Source organism: Lepidochelys kempii, chromosome 1, assembly GCF_965140285.1.
Source record: "Lepidochelys kempii isolate rLepKem1 chromosome 1, rLepKem1.hap1, whole genome shotgun sequence".
Taxonomy (NCBI): Eukaryota; Metazoa; Chordata; order Testudines; family Cheloniidae; genus Lepidochelys; species Lepidochelys kempii.
In genome coordinates, this window is record NC_136380.1 from 245994412 (window position 1) to 246012228 (window position 17817).

General features: G+C 43.9%; 1 protein-coding gene across 1 annotated transcript in view; it reads right to left on the minus strand.

The window, feature by feature from the left end:
• PKP2 (plakophilin 2) overlaps positions 1-17817 on the minus strand; it is a 60548-nt gene that overhangs the window by 16424 nt on the left and 26307 nt on the right. The window contains exon 6 of the mRNA XM_073329957.2: positions 12414-12591. Within this exon, the coding sequence (XP_073186058.1) occupies positions 12414-12591 (178 nt within the window). The remainder of the gene's footprint in view (positions 1-12413; positions 12592-17817) is intronic.

A 17817-nucleotide genomic window follows, 5' to 3' on the forward strand; every position in this document is an offset into this window, starting at 1 on the left:
ATGTGTGGTGAAGGCTGACCTTTCCTTGGCAGATTCATCTAGTGGTACCTGCCAGTACCCCTTGGTTAAGTCCAAGGTAGAGATGAACTGGGCCCGTCCCAGTTTCTCTAATAGTTCATCTGCGCGTGGCATTGGATAGTTGTCTGGGCGAGTTACAGCATTTAGCTTACGGTAGTCCACGGAAAAACGTATTTCCCCATCTGGTTTGGGAACTAGAACCACTGGAGATGCCCATGCACTTTCAGAGGGGCGGATTACACCCATCTGTAACATATCCTGGATCTCCCGTTCTATAGCAGTTTTAGCTTGAGGAGACACCCGGTAAGGGTGGACCCTAATTGGGTGAGCATTACCTGTGTCAATGGAGTGGTATGCCCGTTCAGTCAGTCCTGGGGTGGCTGAGAACGTTGGCGCGTAGCTAGTGCACAGCTTCTTGATCTGCTGTCGCTGCATACACCCAAGGGTCATGGAGAGGTTCACCTCTTCCACACCACCAGCACATTTCCCTTCATAGTAGACACCTTCAGGCCACTCAGCGTCGTCTCCTCCCTGGGCTGTAAACTGACAAACCTTTAATTCTCTGGAATAAAAGGGCTTTAGAGAATTAATATGGTACCCCTTAGGCTTTCGGTTGGAGGTGGGGAATGCTATGAGATAATTAACAGCTCCCAGGCGCTCCTGGACCGTGAATGGCCCTTCCCACGATGCTTCCATTTTATGGGCCTGGAGCGCCTTTAAGACCATGACCTGGTCTCCTACTTTGAAGGAACGCTCTCTGGCATGTTTATCATACCAGGCTTTTTGCTCTTTTTGAGCATCCTGTAAGTTTTCTCTAGCAAGGGCTAAAGAGGTTCGGAGGGTGTTTTGTAGGTTGGTTACAAAGTCCAGAATGTTAGTTCCTGGAGAAGGTGTAAATCCCTCCCATTGCTGCTTCACCAACTGCAATGGCCCCTTAACCTCACGGCCATATACAAGTTCAAATGGGGAAAACCCTAAACTGGGATGTGGTACAGCTCTGTAGGCAAAGAGCAACTGCTGCAACACTAGGTCCCAATCATTGGAGTGCTCATTTACGAATTTACGTATCATGGCCCCCAAAGTTCCATTAAACTTCTCCACCATGCCATTTGTTTGATGGTGGTAAGGAGTGGCAACCAAGTGATTTACCCCATGAGCTTCCCAAAGGTTTTTCATAGTTCCTGCCAGGAAATTAGTCCCTGCATCTGTGAGGATGTCGGAGGGCCAACCTACCCTGGCAAAAATCTCTGCTAGTGCCTGACACACTTTTAGCCCTGGTGTTGCTTAGAGCTACTGCTTCCGGCCATCGGGTGGCAAAATCCATGAAAGTCAGTATGTACTGCTTTCCTCTGGCTGTCTTTTCCAGAAAAGGACCCAGAATATCCACAGCTACTCGCCGGAATGGAACTTCAATGATGGGGAGTGGCTGGAGAGGGGCTTTGACCTGGTCTTGGAGTTTTCCCACTCTTTGGCACACCTCACAAGACTGGACATAGGTAGAAACATCCTTGCCCATTCCCTCCCAGTGGAATGACCCCCCCAAACGGTCTTTGGTCCTGTTCACCCCAGCATGGCCACTAGGGTGATCGTGGGCTAAGCTCAAGAGCTTGGCCCGGTATTTAGTTGGAACTACCAACTGTCTCTGAGGATGCCAGTCTTCCTGGTGTCCACCAGAAAGAGTTTCCTTGTATAAAAGTCCTCTTTCTACAACAAACCTGGATTGATTAGAAGAGCTGAGAGGCGGTGGGTTGCTCCGTGCCGCCGTCCAAGCTCTCTGGAGGCTTTCATCTGCTTCCTGTTCAGTCTGGAACTGTTCCCTTGATGCTGGAGACATCAGTTCCTCATTGGATTGGAGACCTAGGCTTGGTCCCTCTGGAAGCGATATAGGGGATGGAGCTGTTTCTGTTGACTGTGAACCGCTCTCCGCTGGTGCACTATGTTGGGATTCAGGCTCCGGCTGAGCCTCTTGTGTAGGGTTATCGGCTGCTGCCAGTTCAGGGTCGGTGGGGCCCTCTGGTGTTGAGGTTGCAAGTACTGGATTCAGTGCTGACACTGGGTCTGGTGTTGGTTGTTCGGCTGGTTCCGGTTCTGGGACTGGTTCCATCTGGGTCTCTGGGACTGGATCCACTACTGCTGTTGCAGACATTGGCCTGGGGTCCGGGTCCATCACCTCTGACCGGGTCTTGATAGAAGTTTCCGGAACAGAGCTAGGCCTCACGGCTTGTTTAGCCTGGCTGCGGGTGACCGTTCCCACCCTCTTGGCCTGCTTCACATGATTGGCCAAGTCTTCTTCCCCCAACAGCATGGGGATGGGATAATCATCATAGACTGCAAAAGTCCACATTCCTGACCAGCCCTTGTACTGGACAGGCAACTTGGCTGTAGGCAAATTGAAAGAGTTGGACTTGAAGGGTTGAATCGTCACTTGGATCTCTGGGTTGATTAAATTGGGGTCCACTAAGGAAGCATGGATAGCTGACACTTGTGCTCCGGTGTCCCTCCACGTGGTGACCTTCTTCCCGCCCACACTCACAGTTTCCCTCCGCTTCAAGGGTATCTGGGAGGTATCTGGGCCTGTGGACCTCTGGTGTGATTCCGGTGCAATGAACTGTAATCTGTTGGGGTTCTTGGGGCAGTTGGCCTTTACATGCCCCAGCTCGTTGCATTTAAAACATCGTCCAGCTGACAGGTCACTGGGGCGAGGAGGGTTGCTGGAGAACGGGGTGGCGGGACGATAAGGGGTCTGGAGGGTTCTTTGGGAGGTAGGTGGGGCTTTGGGCAGCCCCCAGTAATAGGGTGTGGTCTGGGGTGGTCCCTTCTGGTCTCCGCTCCAACTGCAACCAGTTTTCTTCTTCTCTGCCACCTCCACCCATCTGGCTCCAATCTCTCCTGCCTCGATTACAGTTTTGGGTTTCCCATCTAGGATGTATCTTTCTATTTCCTCAGGAACACCCTCTAAGAATTGTTCCATTTGCATTAGGAAGGGCAAATTTACTGGAGATTCAACACTTGCTCCTGATATGCAGGCATCCCAATGTTTCACAATGTGGTAGGCATGTCGGGTAAATGACATGTCTGGTTTCCACCTTAGGGCTCTGAACCTCCGACGAGACTGCTCGGGTGTTATCCCCATTCTGACTCTCGCCTTGGATTTAAACAGTTCATACTTGTTCATGTGTTCTTTAGGCATTTCAGCTGCCACCTCAGCTAAGGGTCCACTGAGCTGCGGCCTCAGCTCTACCATGTATTGGTCAGTAGAGATGTTGTACCCAAGGCAGGCCCTTTCGAAGTTTTCTAAGAAGGCCTCAGTATCATCACCTGCCTTGTAGGTGGGGAACTTTCTGGGATGGGAAGTGGTACCTGGAGAAGGATTGCTAGGGTTTGTTGGTATATTCTGCTGGGCCTTTATCCTCTCCACCTCCTCCACATGCTTCCTCTCTTTTTCCTTCTCCTCCTCCACATGCTTCCTTGCCTCCATTTCCCTCTTGTGGACAGCCTCCTGTACCTCCTTCTCCAGCCGCATGAGTTCTGTCTGTCTTTCATGTTCCCTTTGTTTTTCCTCAGCCTGAAATTTGGCTAATTCCAGCTGTAGTCGAGCTGCGGATTTTGTCATTCTAACCTCTCTGTTTTTAACTAACTTTACACCCGAGGTTTAGAAACAAACAAACAAAACTTGGCTGTAAAATTTTGCTGTGCTGGAATAGAATACCTATTCTCTGATAGTGATTGTCAGCCTACAGAAAAAGACAATTCCCTTGTCTCCGCTCTGGGCCCAAATTAAAGCAAAAAACCTCCAACTACTTGGAAACCTGCTTACCCAGCCCAAAGAAAAAGCAAATGGGTAGAACACACACCCCCTATTTACTTTTAGGAAGAAAAGAAAAAAAAACAAAACTCTGGGTTGGAAGACTGTGAATTTCCCTGCAGGAGTTAAGTACCCTGCCTCCAGGCAAAGAAAACCTGCAATTCACAAAGATAATCCCCTTTTGTCTCTGCTTGGCCACAAAGCAGAGAAAAAACAAGCTGCTTTCAGTTTCAGCTGCTTTCTGGACTTCCTTTCCAAAGGAAAAAAAAATTTCCTTTTTAAAATCTGTATTTCTAGTTCAAAAAATCTCAACTGGATCTCAAAATGATTTCAGGTTAATCCCACCACTATGCCACCATGTCAAGGTTCCTCCCCCACTCTGAACTCCAGGGTACAGATGTGGGGACCTGCATGAAAAACCTCCTAAGCTTATCTTTACCAGCTTAGGTCAAAACTTCCCCAAGGTACAAAATATTCCACCCGTTGTCCTTGGACTGGCCGCTACCACCACCAAACTAATACTGGTTACTGGGGAAGAGCTGTTTGGACGCGTCTTTCCCCCCAAAATACTTCCCAAAACCTTGCACCCCACTTCCTGGACAAGGTTTGGTAAAAAGCCTCACCAATTTGCCTAGGTGACTACAGACCCAGACCCTTGGATCTTAAGAACAATGAACAATCCTCCCAACACTTGCACCCCCCCTTTCCTGGGAAATATTGGATAAAAAGCCTCACCAATTTGCATAGGTGACCACAGACCCAAACCCTTGGATCTGAGAACAATGAAAAAGCATTCAGTTTTCTTACAAGAAGACTTTTAATAAAAATAGAAGTAAATAGAAATAAAGAAATTCCCCCTGTAAAATCAGGATGGTAGATACCTTACAGGGTAATTAGATTCAAAACATAGAGAACCCCTCTAGGCAAAACCTTAAGTTACAAAAGAGATACACAGAGAGAAATAGTTATTCTATTCAGCACAATTCTTTTCTCAGCCATTTAAAGAAATCATAATCTAACACATGCCTAACTAGATTACTTACTAAAAGTTCTAAGACTCCATTCCTGGTCTATCCCCGGCAGAAACCCAGCATATAGACAGACACACAGACCCTTTGTTTCTCTCCCTCCTCCCAGCTTTTGAAAGTATCTTGTCTCCTCATTGGTCATTTTGGTCAGGTGCCAGCGAGGTTACCTTTAGCTTCTTAACCCTTTACAGGTGAGAGGAGCTTTCCCCTGTCCAGGAGGGATTTCAAAGGGGTTTACCCTTCCCTTTATATTTATGACATGATCTGAATTTCAGACTGCTGGCATCATAAATCTAAGCCTCACTATTTAGGCCTCAGGCAGTTCTGCTGGGGAGGGGCCTGCATAATGCACCACATTTCAGGTTCTTTGTTGGAAAACAATATAAAATACAGTCTGATATCACAGTTCATCACAAACAAAGTATCAAAATTTCCCTTTAAATGAATCCATCACAATAAATTCATCAAAAAATGTTTACACAACCAGGTGGCAAATTACAATAGTTTAAAATTTTATTAATGCCATAAAGCTGATGAGCTCCCACTTTAAAAGTTCCCTATTGTTTACGCATTGTAAAACAGATGTGGTGTTTTATATGTTGCCAATGCAATTCTCATGTTTTTTTGCCTCTGGTGGTATTCATACAGTTTAAACAAGGACACACTATAACTGCAGTTTTCTTTTCAGTCATGCTTTGTTGTTAGTATGCATAGTTCTGAGTTCATACATTCCCTTGTGAAATTATACTGAGTAGAATTAATGCACTTGGAAATCAAGCTTATTCACATGGTGTCCATCGGTGTTGCTTTGCAATTTTAATTTTTCTCAGATGCAACACACTTGAAACAAGTCCTTTTGTCAGTTTACAGTTATGTCAACAGAGGTGTGTGTGGGTGTAACAGCCTTGCTTGTGCATATCAAAAATAGTTTCACTAGCACATAAGAGCTAAAAATATCATGAATGAGAAGTATGGAATTTCCATTACCAGCGAAGACACACTCGCTGATATGGAATTGCACTATGCCACCGCATACTAGTTTAAAATCACTGCACAAAAAACCATCCGAATGTATGAATTTTTGACAGCAGCAGCCATAGTGCATGGATATGTAATACTGTCAGATCTTACAAAGGGCTAGAGTGCAGCCTTACAATTGCTGGCCAGGGCTGGCACATGGCTGCACTGCCTAAGGAGCAGAACCAAGAACAAATTATGATTCAGAGGCACAACTCCTCCTCTGATCTAGGGAGAAGTAAGTTATTTCATCCCTCCCTTTACTCTCCACTGTGTGCCCAGCTGTGTGTGCGCGTGTATGGCCATAGCTCTTTTCGTTCCCTACCACAATTTGAGCAGGGGAGTAACAGGGAGGGAAGACTTACTCCCCTGTACATGACCAAGTAAGGGCTGCGACCATCTGGCCCTAAGCAGGGTCAGGCCAGGTCAGAAAGTAGATGAGAGTCCTTCAGGGAGCACCGTGAGGACAGAGGATGTTGTGAATCAACAGGTGGTGCTTTTTGTTCTGAGGCTGTACTGAATCAATGCTGCAGTGTGCTGGCGAATTCAGGGATGAATTTAGTAACTGACTAAGGTGGTGGGCTGCAAGCTGCTGAGCTGGAAAGAACAGGGAGGAAATGAATGGGTTGTGAAGCTGGGTGGGAGACCAGAAAAGATAGCAATAATTGGAAGGAAACTTTAGAGGATGGAGATAATGTAAAAAGGTCCTGCTGCAACAGGGGTCAAAGAGGTGTAATATCATTACTAATTTATATTACAGTAGCACCTACAGGCTCCAGTCTGTTGAGCACTGTACAACCACATTTTGAGAGACTAAGTGACTCTTCCAAGGCGTGTCAGGAATTCTGAGTCACAACTGGGAACTAAATCCAGATGTCCTAAGCCCTAGGTCAGTTCCTTAAGCAAAAGGCCATCCGTCCTTTCAAAGAACTGGGATACATTTTGCTGTGGGACATTCCAGTTATAAAGCGACCCATAGGAATGATTTTAAAAAGCCAGGACTCCTCTGCTGAAATAAGAAAGATTGGCGGCTGTGGTATGCTGAGCACTAGGTCCTACGCCCTAGGTCTGTGTTGTTTTAAACAAAGAATGAATTGGTATGGAGAAGGAGAAGTGGACAGTGAAGCGGGAATGAACATTCCAGAGACTATTAAGGGCAGCACACAGCTCTGATAAGGAAGCAGCCTTCCCACTCTGCAGTTAAGGAGCTCTGCCTCTCGCCTGGTTTGTGTAAATCTGCTTCTGCAGCAGCTCGGGCAGAACAAATCATCTTCTGTCCAATGCAAGGCATTCATCTCCTGTTATTCATGAAGAACCCTTCTGAACAGGTATTTCATGCCAAAAGGGAGATCACATTCTCATCCGTGTTCAAAGTACAGCAAAGAAACACGAAGTCTTGTGCTAAGAACAGGGTTTTGTTTTTTATATTAAAGGCAGAGCCATATCAGCCATTCACTGACATACCCAAGACCAGTGGTTCTTAAACTTTTGTACTGGTGACCCCTTTCAAATAGCAAGCCTGTGAGTGCAACCCCCCTTATAAATTAAAAATTCTTTTTAATATATTTAACACCATTATAAATGCTGGAGGCAAAGCGGGTGGAGGCTGACAGCTCGCGACCCCCAATGTAATAACCTCGCAACCCCCTGAGGGGTCCCGACCCCCAGTTTGAGAACCCCTGCCCAAGACCATATATTCAGTGTGTAGTGGCTACCATAATATTTCAGGCTGTGAGGCTACCCAACCCATCTAGTTCCACTTGTGGAATGAATGAAGCCAAAGCAGAGCAGAGTGCAGTACTTTCAGATCAAGAGAAAGACATGCAACATTACCTTTAAAACCCACAACAGTTTTCCTGGGTTCGATGCCAGGTCTGCAGCACTCCTTTGACTAACTCATCAAATAATAAAGCCAATTTTATCTATTTGCTTGGTTGTTAGGCAACACACCCTTTCTTTTGATTTACTCTGCGTGTTCAGGACACAATGCAGAAGTTGCTTTCAGATACAAACAATGCCATTGTGTCAGAAGCTCAGTGTCTGACAGCCACTGAAACATGCCTGATCATTTTCTAATGTTCAGCTTTATAACCGGCAGTATTTGCAAAAGGGAGCACACAATTGGAGGGGGATCACAAATATCACAGTAGGAAGGGATTTTGAAATTCTTCTAAAATCACAACCCACTATCACTCATATCACTTGCTCAGGGTAAACAGTGCCAATATTTTAACACTCAAAGCAAAATATATGAAAATCAGTTCAACCTTCATCCTCTGCCCACTCCCCACCCCTGCTCATGGGCCTGATCCTGGCCTCAAGATTGGACTTCTGTGTTTCTCCTGCAATAATTGACCAAGATCATATACACACTGGAACAGAGGTGGTAAGCATTTTCCTGTGTTCATTGCAGTGTTCTAGCTATTTGCAATGTTATCAGCTGTTGAAGGTGAATCTTGAATTTAGGACTTATCTTGTAAGTAAAGAAGTAATACATTTTTAAATATTTCAATGTCAATTTTTAAAAACATTTTTCTTACTTATTTTTTGGCCTGCATTTATCTTCTGCAGCTATTCATGAAGAATATCTTCATGAAGATATCAGGAAGAGTGTGTTAATTTTTTGAAAAGCAGCTTTGCAGTTCACCTTTAACACGAGAAATATGCCACGCATAATTTTTAAACTTCAAAGCACAGCTTTCATGCTGCAATACAGGCTGCAGGCTACAGACTTTAACAACATGAGCAACAAACATAGCAGTTATTACAAAAGAAAGGACTAATTACAGATTTATATTCTGGCAATGTATATACATTAAAACAAATTATTTGCCAGCATAGCACCTTCTGTGCCCTGTTTTTCACTGCATGACTTTTCTGTAGCATTCTCTTGGATTTCAGTGATCCTTTGAGCCAGATTCTCCTATATTTAATACAGACACACAGCAGGGGTAATTCCACTGTAATCTATGGGACAACAACAATGTTGAAGTGTGAGAGAAAAAAATCAAGACCATTTCTCTTTATCCTTTATTGAAAATGGACAATTTTATAAGGCTTGGCTTGGCAAGGATTCTAAATCTTATCAGAATCTTTTTTTTCCACTAAGAACTGGGTTACACAATCTGACAGGTCAGCCTTATTTGTGAGTTCCTCAGTACTTCTTGATCTCATTTTGGTCAGAAATACATCTTCTCGTGGTATTTCATTACACAAAAGTGGGAAGGGCAGAAGAGTGCAAACAAAAAGACTTTTGAAAAAAAGTTAATCAAAACTCTTTTGATTCTGTGAACAGGTTTTGTAATTCCACTGAACTCTGTGGAGCTACCCCAGCGACGAGTTTGGCTCAATGTCCATTTTTATTTGATCCAAAACAGTTCACATTGTAAGTCTTTATCCTTTACTAAGCAAATATCAAGGTTTGTTAAGTTGCCACAATAAGCTGTGTAAGACTAGTACCCGGCCAGAACTGGGAATAATTCTATGCCTCTGCAACCTGGCTATGAAGTGGCTGTTCTGGGCTATATATGTAAACAAATAACTAATCGAGCCTAAGATGACAGATGCCCATTGTAAAGGGGCACAACTAACAGGCATATCTCTTTGCATACACAAAGCTTTGGTACAGTTATAGGTGCCAGGATTATCTTTTTAGTTGTATGTACAGTACCCCATAGTAGACATTAACTAGGACACAAAAGTTTATACCAAGTAGTTAATATTTGCCTCAGTTTGGTTTTATAATCCTTCAAATAAAATGTCTTGCCTTTTATATTGGTTTATTATTCCTTAGAGCAGAAGTTAATTAGTAGTTAGGATATCTGTGGCCTTCAGTGTTCCTACAGGAACAGAATCTTCATTGTTGAACATAAAAAGAAAAGGAGGACTTGTGGCACCTTAGAGACTAACAAATTTATTAGAGCATAAGCTTTCGCGAGCTACAGCTCACTTCATCAGTGAGCGTTAGCTCATGAAAGCTTATGCTCAAATAAATTTGTTAGTCTCTAAGGTGCCACAAGTACTCCTTTTCTTTTTACAGATACAGACTAACACAGCTGCTACTCTGAAACCTGTCATGGTTGAACATGTGTCTGGTATAACCACGACTGCATGTTTGCTGTAAAACCATGATGTTTGACAAAGGAGAATGGCTTATGCAATACCTTTAGCGCAGCAGCAGTGGTTTCTGCAATATATATGCAACTATTCCACTAAAGGAGATCTGTATGCCAAAGCCAAAAAATTTGTTAACAAAACACACATCTGCAAGCTGATTATTTTCAATTAAAGACAAAGGAACATTTCTGTAATGTCTCCACCACGAAGGTGTGTCTCAGTGTATCCCATATCAGATTTAAAGAAAAAAACCATATGCTGCAGACTGAAAGGACAGAGGGGAATACAACTGTGTTCACTGACTGTTCAGTTTTAACCTCCAGTTCTGACACACCTTAGGCTTCCATGGGCTAATTTTGCATCTCATCCATGCTCTCAATAACAAGTAAAAAGTCAGTGGCACAACACTTATCAGTAAGTAAGTGAGTAAGTGTTTGGTATAAAATTACTATAACTGAATAGTGTCTGTTTTACAATTCCTGGGTGAATAGTTTGTAAATTACTCATTTGGTTATTCAATGATCCTGACTCCTTAAAGTCCATGGAAAGACTTCTTTTACTTAGTACTGGATCAGAACCTAAACGCTTGATAGCTGAGTTCACAAATTAAATTGTTACCTATGGTGATTCTTTTCAGTGGGCTAGCTGCTTGGGGACCTCTGGAATCCAGTCTCACTCAAGCAGATGCAGTACAGCAGCATGGAATAGAAATATTTTGGTCAGCTCGAGGACCATAAATAATGCAGCTGTGTATTTGACGTCCTTCCCCTTGCTACATCACTGCTTCATAGCACTGTTACAACAGCTGGGAAGGCAGAGGAGCAAATTCTGCATGGGACTGATCCCAGTGTCACAGACTCACCACAGAAGCACCTGCATTGCTCATGTACCTGGAGCCTCCTCTCCAGAGGCTGCACAAGCCATTGTTTTACAATACCCTAAGCTTCATTAATTATAAAGGTAACCACGTTGCTGAAGTCTTGCCTGTGAGCAGTCAGTGAACGCAGAATTTCAGAAAATACCCCCACGACAGTGAAATCAATAGAACAGGCAGCCTTCTGCCTTGTTTGACAATATCTTAAGAAACCACCCCAAAGTAGCTATACGTGTACACAATACAGCTTTGCTTCACCTTTATTAGAAGGCCATGTTCTAATCAAGGAATCGATATATCAGTCACTTGAATGCTTAAGACAGGTTTCTTTGTATGTATGTATGCACTGAGGTGAGCTGTAGCTCACGAAAGCTTATGCTCTAATAAATTGGTTAGCCTCTAAGGTGCCACAAGTACTCCTTTTCTTTTTGCGAATACAGACTAACACGGCTGTTACTCTGAAACCTGTTACTACAATTTGTAAGTACTTTCCATAACAATGTTTCATTCTAGCACAATAAAAAAAATAACTAAATAAACTTTCTGGTTTAACTTTTATTCTCCAGCCGCATCAATGAGCATTGCAAAATTACTTTTCAAATAAGAATGCTTCATTTATTGCAATCCTAAATCCACCCGGCTGCCCAGAGGTACTGACAAATATCCAAGCTGTGTGTGAGTATGTTAAGTATTTAGGGCGTGTATGGGAGGGAGAAAACAAAGGGGCAGACCATGTTTTTGTGAGACTACCAAATGTACAGCTACTATTTGAATGAGAACTTCACTCTTCCTATAAATTATACTGAACAAAATTAAACAGGTATTGATTTTGCAAGTGATGTGACAACTGTGTCAGAGGCAGTATTTTTGTGGATGAGATACATGTGCTCTGACATCTCTTCCCCGTGGAGATGATCACTACCTTTCACCATCCACAGTTTAGAGCAGTAGGTGAGAGAACTTTGCTACAACGGCCCCAGGGTTTGGAAAACCACTCCTGTTGGATACTCAGCTTCACCCATCCCTCTACGCTTTACAACACTGACTGGAAAAGTATTTTTTCAGGGGTTTTTTAAATGACTGTCTTCCCTTGTATTGGACTAAATGACTCTCCCCACCCCTGCTCAGACTTTGTAATGGTGCACCTGGGATTTTTTTCAAAGACCTTTAATATTATAATGTATATTTAGGGCCTAATCCTGCAAGCCACAGCAACAGTTCCTGCTCACATGTACCTTCCCCTTGATTTCAATGCGAATAAGGCTTGCGTACCTGGATCCTTGATTACTGGTCATTTTTACTGAAAAGTTTTAGCTGTGCAGCACCCCTTGGAAAGGGTTGTAGGAACTTTATAGATAAAGTTGTTTTTCTGATACTGATCAGCAGCTCTTCAGTTCAGATGCATTCTAGGTTGGCATTTCAAAATCTGACCTACACATCAGCCTGAAAACAAGACATTCCCCTCTGTGCTTGGAAGCATATGAAGTTCAAAAAGAGTGTTCAACCCAGCATTCTCACCAGTAGCATTTAGGGTATTTGTAGATGGAGAACTCACCTCAGGCATCCTGTGGCATTGTAGAAGACATCAGGGTCAGATACAATAGTCGATTTTGGGTAATCTCTATCTGGCCAACCAGAGTAGGGGATAAGAATGGTCTCTGTCAGTGGCTCCAGGGTGTCTCTGATCAGCAGGGTCTTCAGCTGGTCATTGGAGGACAAGTTCCACAGCAAACCTACAATAGCCAAAATAAATTAGAATGGCAACAAGAACTCAATTTACAAGGTCTAATCCAAAACCCACTGTAATTAATGATGCACATTGACTTCAGTGGGCTTTGGATCAGAGGTGAAAATTTGATAACTTTTAAAAGAAGACTCAATCCCCACTATCCACAGTTATATTAGACCCAAAGCATCAATATGATGGAACAGATATTACGAATTCCCAGTGTTGGCAGGCTGAGAAGCATGGCAGTGCATCATGCACAGAAGGAAAGGCACAGTGATTTATGGCAGAGGTTCTCAAACTGTGGTCCACGGACCACCAGCGGTCTGCGAGCTCCATTCAGGTGGTCCACAGATAGTTCCCTCTACGGTGCGCATCTGCACATGAGAGAATGAAGGGCCACCACCTAATTAGTGGAGTCGTGCAAGTGTGGCTCCACTAATTAGGTGCCTGGACCCTGGAGAAGATGCACATGTAAGGTGAGGTGGTGGTCCTCCTTCCCAGCCTCAGCTCTGTGACTGCTGTGGTGGGGGAGACACCCCAGCTCGGGGGCTGCCATGGTGGGGGAGAAAGGGCACATCCATCGCATTAGAAAGGTAAGACTGCCGATTTTAAGATATGAGTTGTGTGCTTTTATTTGTAGAACAAAAAATATTAATTATTATTAAGTTTTTTTTAATATAGTGCTTTTATCCAAAGCGCTTTACAATAGTTAGCTACTGGTACAAACAATGTTTGGAAAGATCATTACGTGGTCCACAGAGACCCTCAGCAATTTTCAAGTGGTCTGCGAAAAAAAAAGTTTGAGAACCACTGAGTTATGCTTTTTAATGCATATGTTTAAATTTAAACAGGAATTTTAACTGAGCAAGTCAGATGTTTAATAGTTCATGTACTACTGGTTTACTAGACAAGTATTACATTGTTGATCTTACTATGTTTACAAGCCATAGCTTTTAATTCTGAAAGTACTGACAAAGGACTTAAAACAATTTTAATTGAAGTCCGCAAGCTAAGGTTTTGTCCTTAAAGACAACCCTGTCTTTTTTCTTTAAAACCAAGTATAGAAGAACTTCTCCCCTATACAGCAGTGACCAATTAATGAAAAGCAATGCCAAAAATCAGGAGACAGGCAGCTAGTGTGGAACAATGATCAAAGAACTCCATTTGGCATTTACTGTACCTGCACAAGCAGGTAAGAAGTGCCCAGGGGCCTACAATGGTAACAGAAGTGACTGCATGTTTCTGAGTTTTTGCTCATAGTTGATGTATTTTTTTATTCACTTTCCTTGCTCTCTCTCATGATATACATTTTAGCATTTAAAAAGCATTTTAGCATTTAAAAAGAGTTCCATAATGTAATTAAACACACAGATCAAATGAGTGAGAGCTCCCTTCCCCCACCATGGAGCTACTGTAACATAATATACGCACTATGTCAAAGGATAAAGACAAAAGGATCTGAACGACATGGTGGGTGGAATTTACCTGATCAGTGGATGGAATTTTAGCTCACCAACAATACTTCACTACAGAATATTTTGCACATCACCATCATATATTGTAGACACGAAGACGAGAGATTCCTGTTACCAAGTTTCTTCCACATTTAACAGCAGAATTCCTCACAGGAGTGAAAAATAGTAATGTTTGGAATTCTGTTATCTTCCAGCCAACCAGCCAGCCAAAGGAACGCTTTGGAAGAGGTGCTGTATACTGTGTATGTTCACAGTCTACATAGCTAGTTTTAACTAGTTAGAATAGTGTAGGGGAAAAACTAACAGACTAAGCCAAGGATTTTAAAGGTACTGTTCTGAGTGAAATATGTAAACTGCTGCTCTGAACTACAAAGAGATCGACTGTTTTTCCAGCTTGCTGCTCTGATTTTCATAAACCCCGTCCTTTAAAAAAGCAGCACAGTGCAGGGCTGATGTTCCTCTCAGCTGCTCATGGATACGGTCTCCTTTATAATGCCTAGATACAGCATGTGTTTTAATTTCAATAATTGCCAACAGTGCGGAAAAAAAAACACTTAAATTTTGGGAATGCTGACACACCTCTGTATTAAGAGAACTTTCTTCTAGGAAAAATGAAACACTAAACAAACAAACAAAAATCAGTGCAGGAAATAGGAATTAAAATGGAGGGTCCAAGTAAGATATGTTGTGAATTGGCTTCCGTAAAACAAAATTCATGTAACAAAACAACATCAGTTTGTCACAGGAACATAGGTGTTATATAAAAACAAGAAAAAAAATAAAAGCACCTTGAACAAAAGACTCACAGCTGCCAAAATATTATTTAAAAATGTTGCTGATACTGCAAACACTCCCACACACACTTAATTTTACCGATGTGAGCAATCCCACTGAGACTATAGGCATGAATCAAGTTACTCAGATGCAAAAAATGTTTGCAGGATCAAGCCCTTTACCTTCAGATATGCTACACAGTATGCTAGTAAAAACAATGAGGAGTCCTTGTGGCACCTTAGAAACTAACATTTATTTGGGCATAAGCTTTTGTGGGCTAAAACCCACTTCAACAGATGCATGGAGTGATGCATCTGATGAAGTGGGTTTCAGCCCACAAAAGCTTATGCCCAAATAAATGTGTTAGTCTCTAAGGTGCCACAAGGATTCCTCATTGTTTTTGCTGATACAGACCAACATGGATACCACTCTGAAACCTGTCAGTATGCTAGCAGTGGAATACCTTTCTCCCCTTAGAAAGCTGATTTGTGCAAGATGGGAGGGTTTTCCTTTTAAATTATTATTTCTTTCTATGACAGTTCGGCCTGTCTGTGCTGTAGTCCGGCCTGCAGGAGAAATTTTCTCTAATTTTTTAGATAAATGTTGCACAATAACAAGATCAATAGGTTAGACACTCCCCTGCAGGCTTACCTGGCTCACCTTCAAAAGCTGATTTTTCTTGTTGTTCTGCGTGTTCTACTTTCTGTTCCCCGCTGAACTCTCTACATAATCAACAAATATGCTGTTTGATGCATACACGGCAGTGAAACGAGGACAGACCCATGCATGGAATTAAGCAGTAGGCCGCAACTTTTATTTAACTTTTGCATATGGGAGGGTCGCTACCTGTCCATCACCCAGACTCTCCTGAAGCAGGCATTTAACTGGCTCCAGTGCAGGGGTTACAGGGTTCCTTACCATATAACCCATAACGTGGGGTAGACTCTCCTCAGCCTACCCCCCAGGACTCAGCTCTCTCCGAGTCCTAGCACCTTCCAAACTGCGAAGGGCATAGGCATGGACTCCGTGGGTGCTCCAGGGCTGGAGCACCCACAGGAAAAAAATGGTGGGTGCTGAGCACCCACCAGCAGCCCTCCTACCAGAACCTCCACCTCCCCCCAGTGGCTCCTGCATGCTGGCGGGCCCCACTGATTAGCGCCTCCCCCTCCTTCCCAGCGCCTACTGCCTGCCACAGATCAGCTGTTTTGAGGTGTCAGGAGGCGCTGGGGGGAGGAGGAGGGAGGGCGCAGCATACTCAGGGGAGAAACTGGGCGGGGCGGAACGTGGTGGGAACAAACAGGGCAGGGGTGGGGCCTTGGAGGAAGGGGGGGCAGGGCCACCCCGGTAGATTAGAAACCTGGCACCTGTGGCGAGGGAGACATAGGGTGCAGTGCAGCAGAGTGGGGACCTCAGCCCACGATGGCCACAAAATCTGACCCTAGCCCACAAATGCCACAAGGTCTCATCTTATCACATGAGCCCAAGGCCCATCACCAAAATCCCAGATCTTTCACCTCTGGGAACCGTTCATTTATCCTTTTAACTGCACTGGAACCCGACTGGAAGCTGAGACAAATTAACAACTCAACCCAAGTACCCGAGTTAGGTACTAAGTGCATTCCTACTTAATCCACTGTAGCTTGAAGGTGCTGAGAGGAAGGCAAATAACACTCTGATCCATGGCCAATTGGCCCATGAGAGGAAAAAAATTCCTTTCTGGCCCCCAAATGGGCAGTTGGCTAGACCTTCAGCAGCTGTCATGCCGGGTTCCCATTCCTAGTTCAGGGTGGGTACGGTGGGGCTGCTGGAATGGAGCCAAAAGAGGCTCTACATAGCCCCTGCACGGGGTTAAATCCTGGGAGCTGTTGAATAGTCCCCTCCCCGCCACTGGCCAATGGGTGGCAGAGGCTCCCAGGAGGGGAAGGGCTACCTAGTGTCCCTCAGCGAGTGTCTCCTCCTTTGCTGCTGGGACTGGCTCCCCTCGCCACCGGTCTCATCAAGTTCTCCCACTCATTGAAGCAGGTGGGTGGCATTTCTCTCAGCTCGTCCACTCTCCCAACCAGACATACTCTTCTCCAACAATTAATTTGCAACTTCCTTCCCTGCCTAAAAAGAATCTGCAGTTAATTTCTATAACTTGGAGACGTATCAGTTGGAAGTGACAGAGGAGAAGAAAGACTGGGTGTATTGGTTGACCACAGGATGACTACGAGCCACCAATGTGATGCAGCCGTGAAAAAGGCTAACGCAGTCCTAGGATGCATCAGGCGAGGTATTTCCAGTAGAGACAGGGAAGTGCTAGTACAGATGAGGTTTCACCATTATCCACATGGCACAGGCATTTTTACCACCATGTCTTCTCACGCTGGGATTGGACCAATGGTGATGGAAAGTGTGAACATTCCCAGAGTGAACATTCCCAGTGTAAATGCACCACTATACACAGAGAGAACGTGTTGCATATGAAAGGACCTGAGGGATCTGATTTTGCAGTTGCTGCATGTAAGGAACTCTCATGCATTTTAATGGTGCTGTGGCTGCTCTGCCAGGCCAAGACAGATGATAACATGAGGCTTCGTTTCCAGTCCTCGGGAAGCACAATATTTCAAACACTTAAAAAAGACATCTTCAAGTGCTATCATTTTAATAGCTTTTCAATTCAATATTTTTACTCTCCTCTTGTTTGAGAGTAAAAATATCTTAACATAAAATCCCTTCAGTCTCCCCATTTTGTCTTCCTCCATTTGTGAAAGAACAGACAATTTTTTCCTTTGTGCATTAAAGAGCATTAACATGGCTCCCTGTTTGCTTATTTTCTAGTTTGTACACAACTGCCATAGAGAAGTATTGGGGAAAGCGTTTGTCCATTGACTGGGTGCTGTGGAGCCAACAGGCAGTGCTCACAGAGTGATCTTTTTCTCTGTGTGAAATGGTGACTTAAGTTCTCTCACAAACTGGAGTTAAGCTGTCAGGAGGTCAGG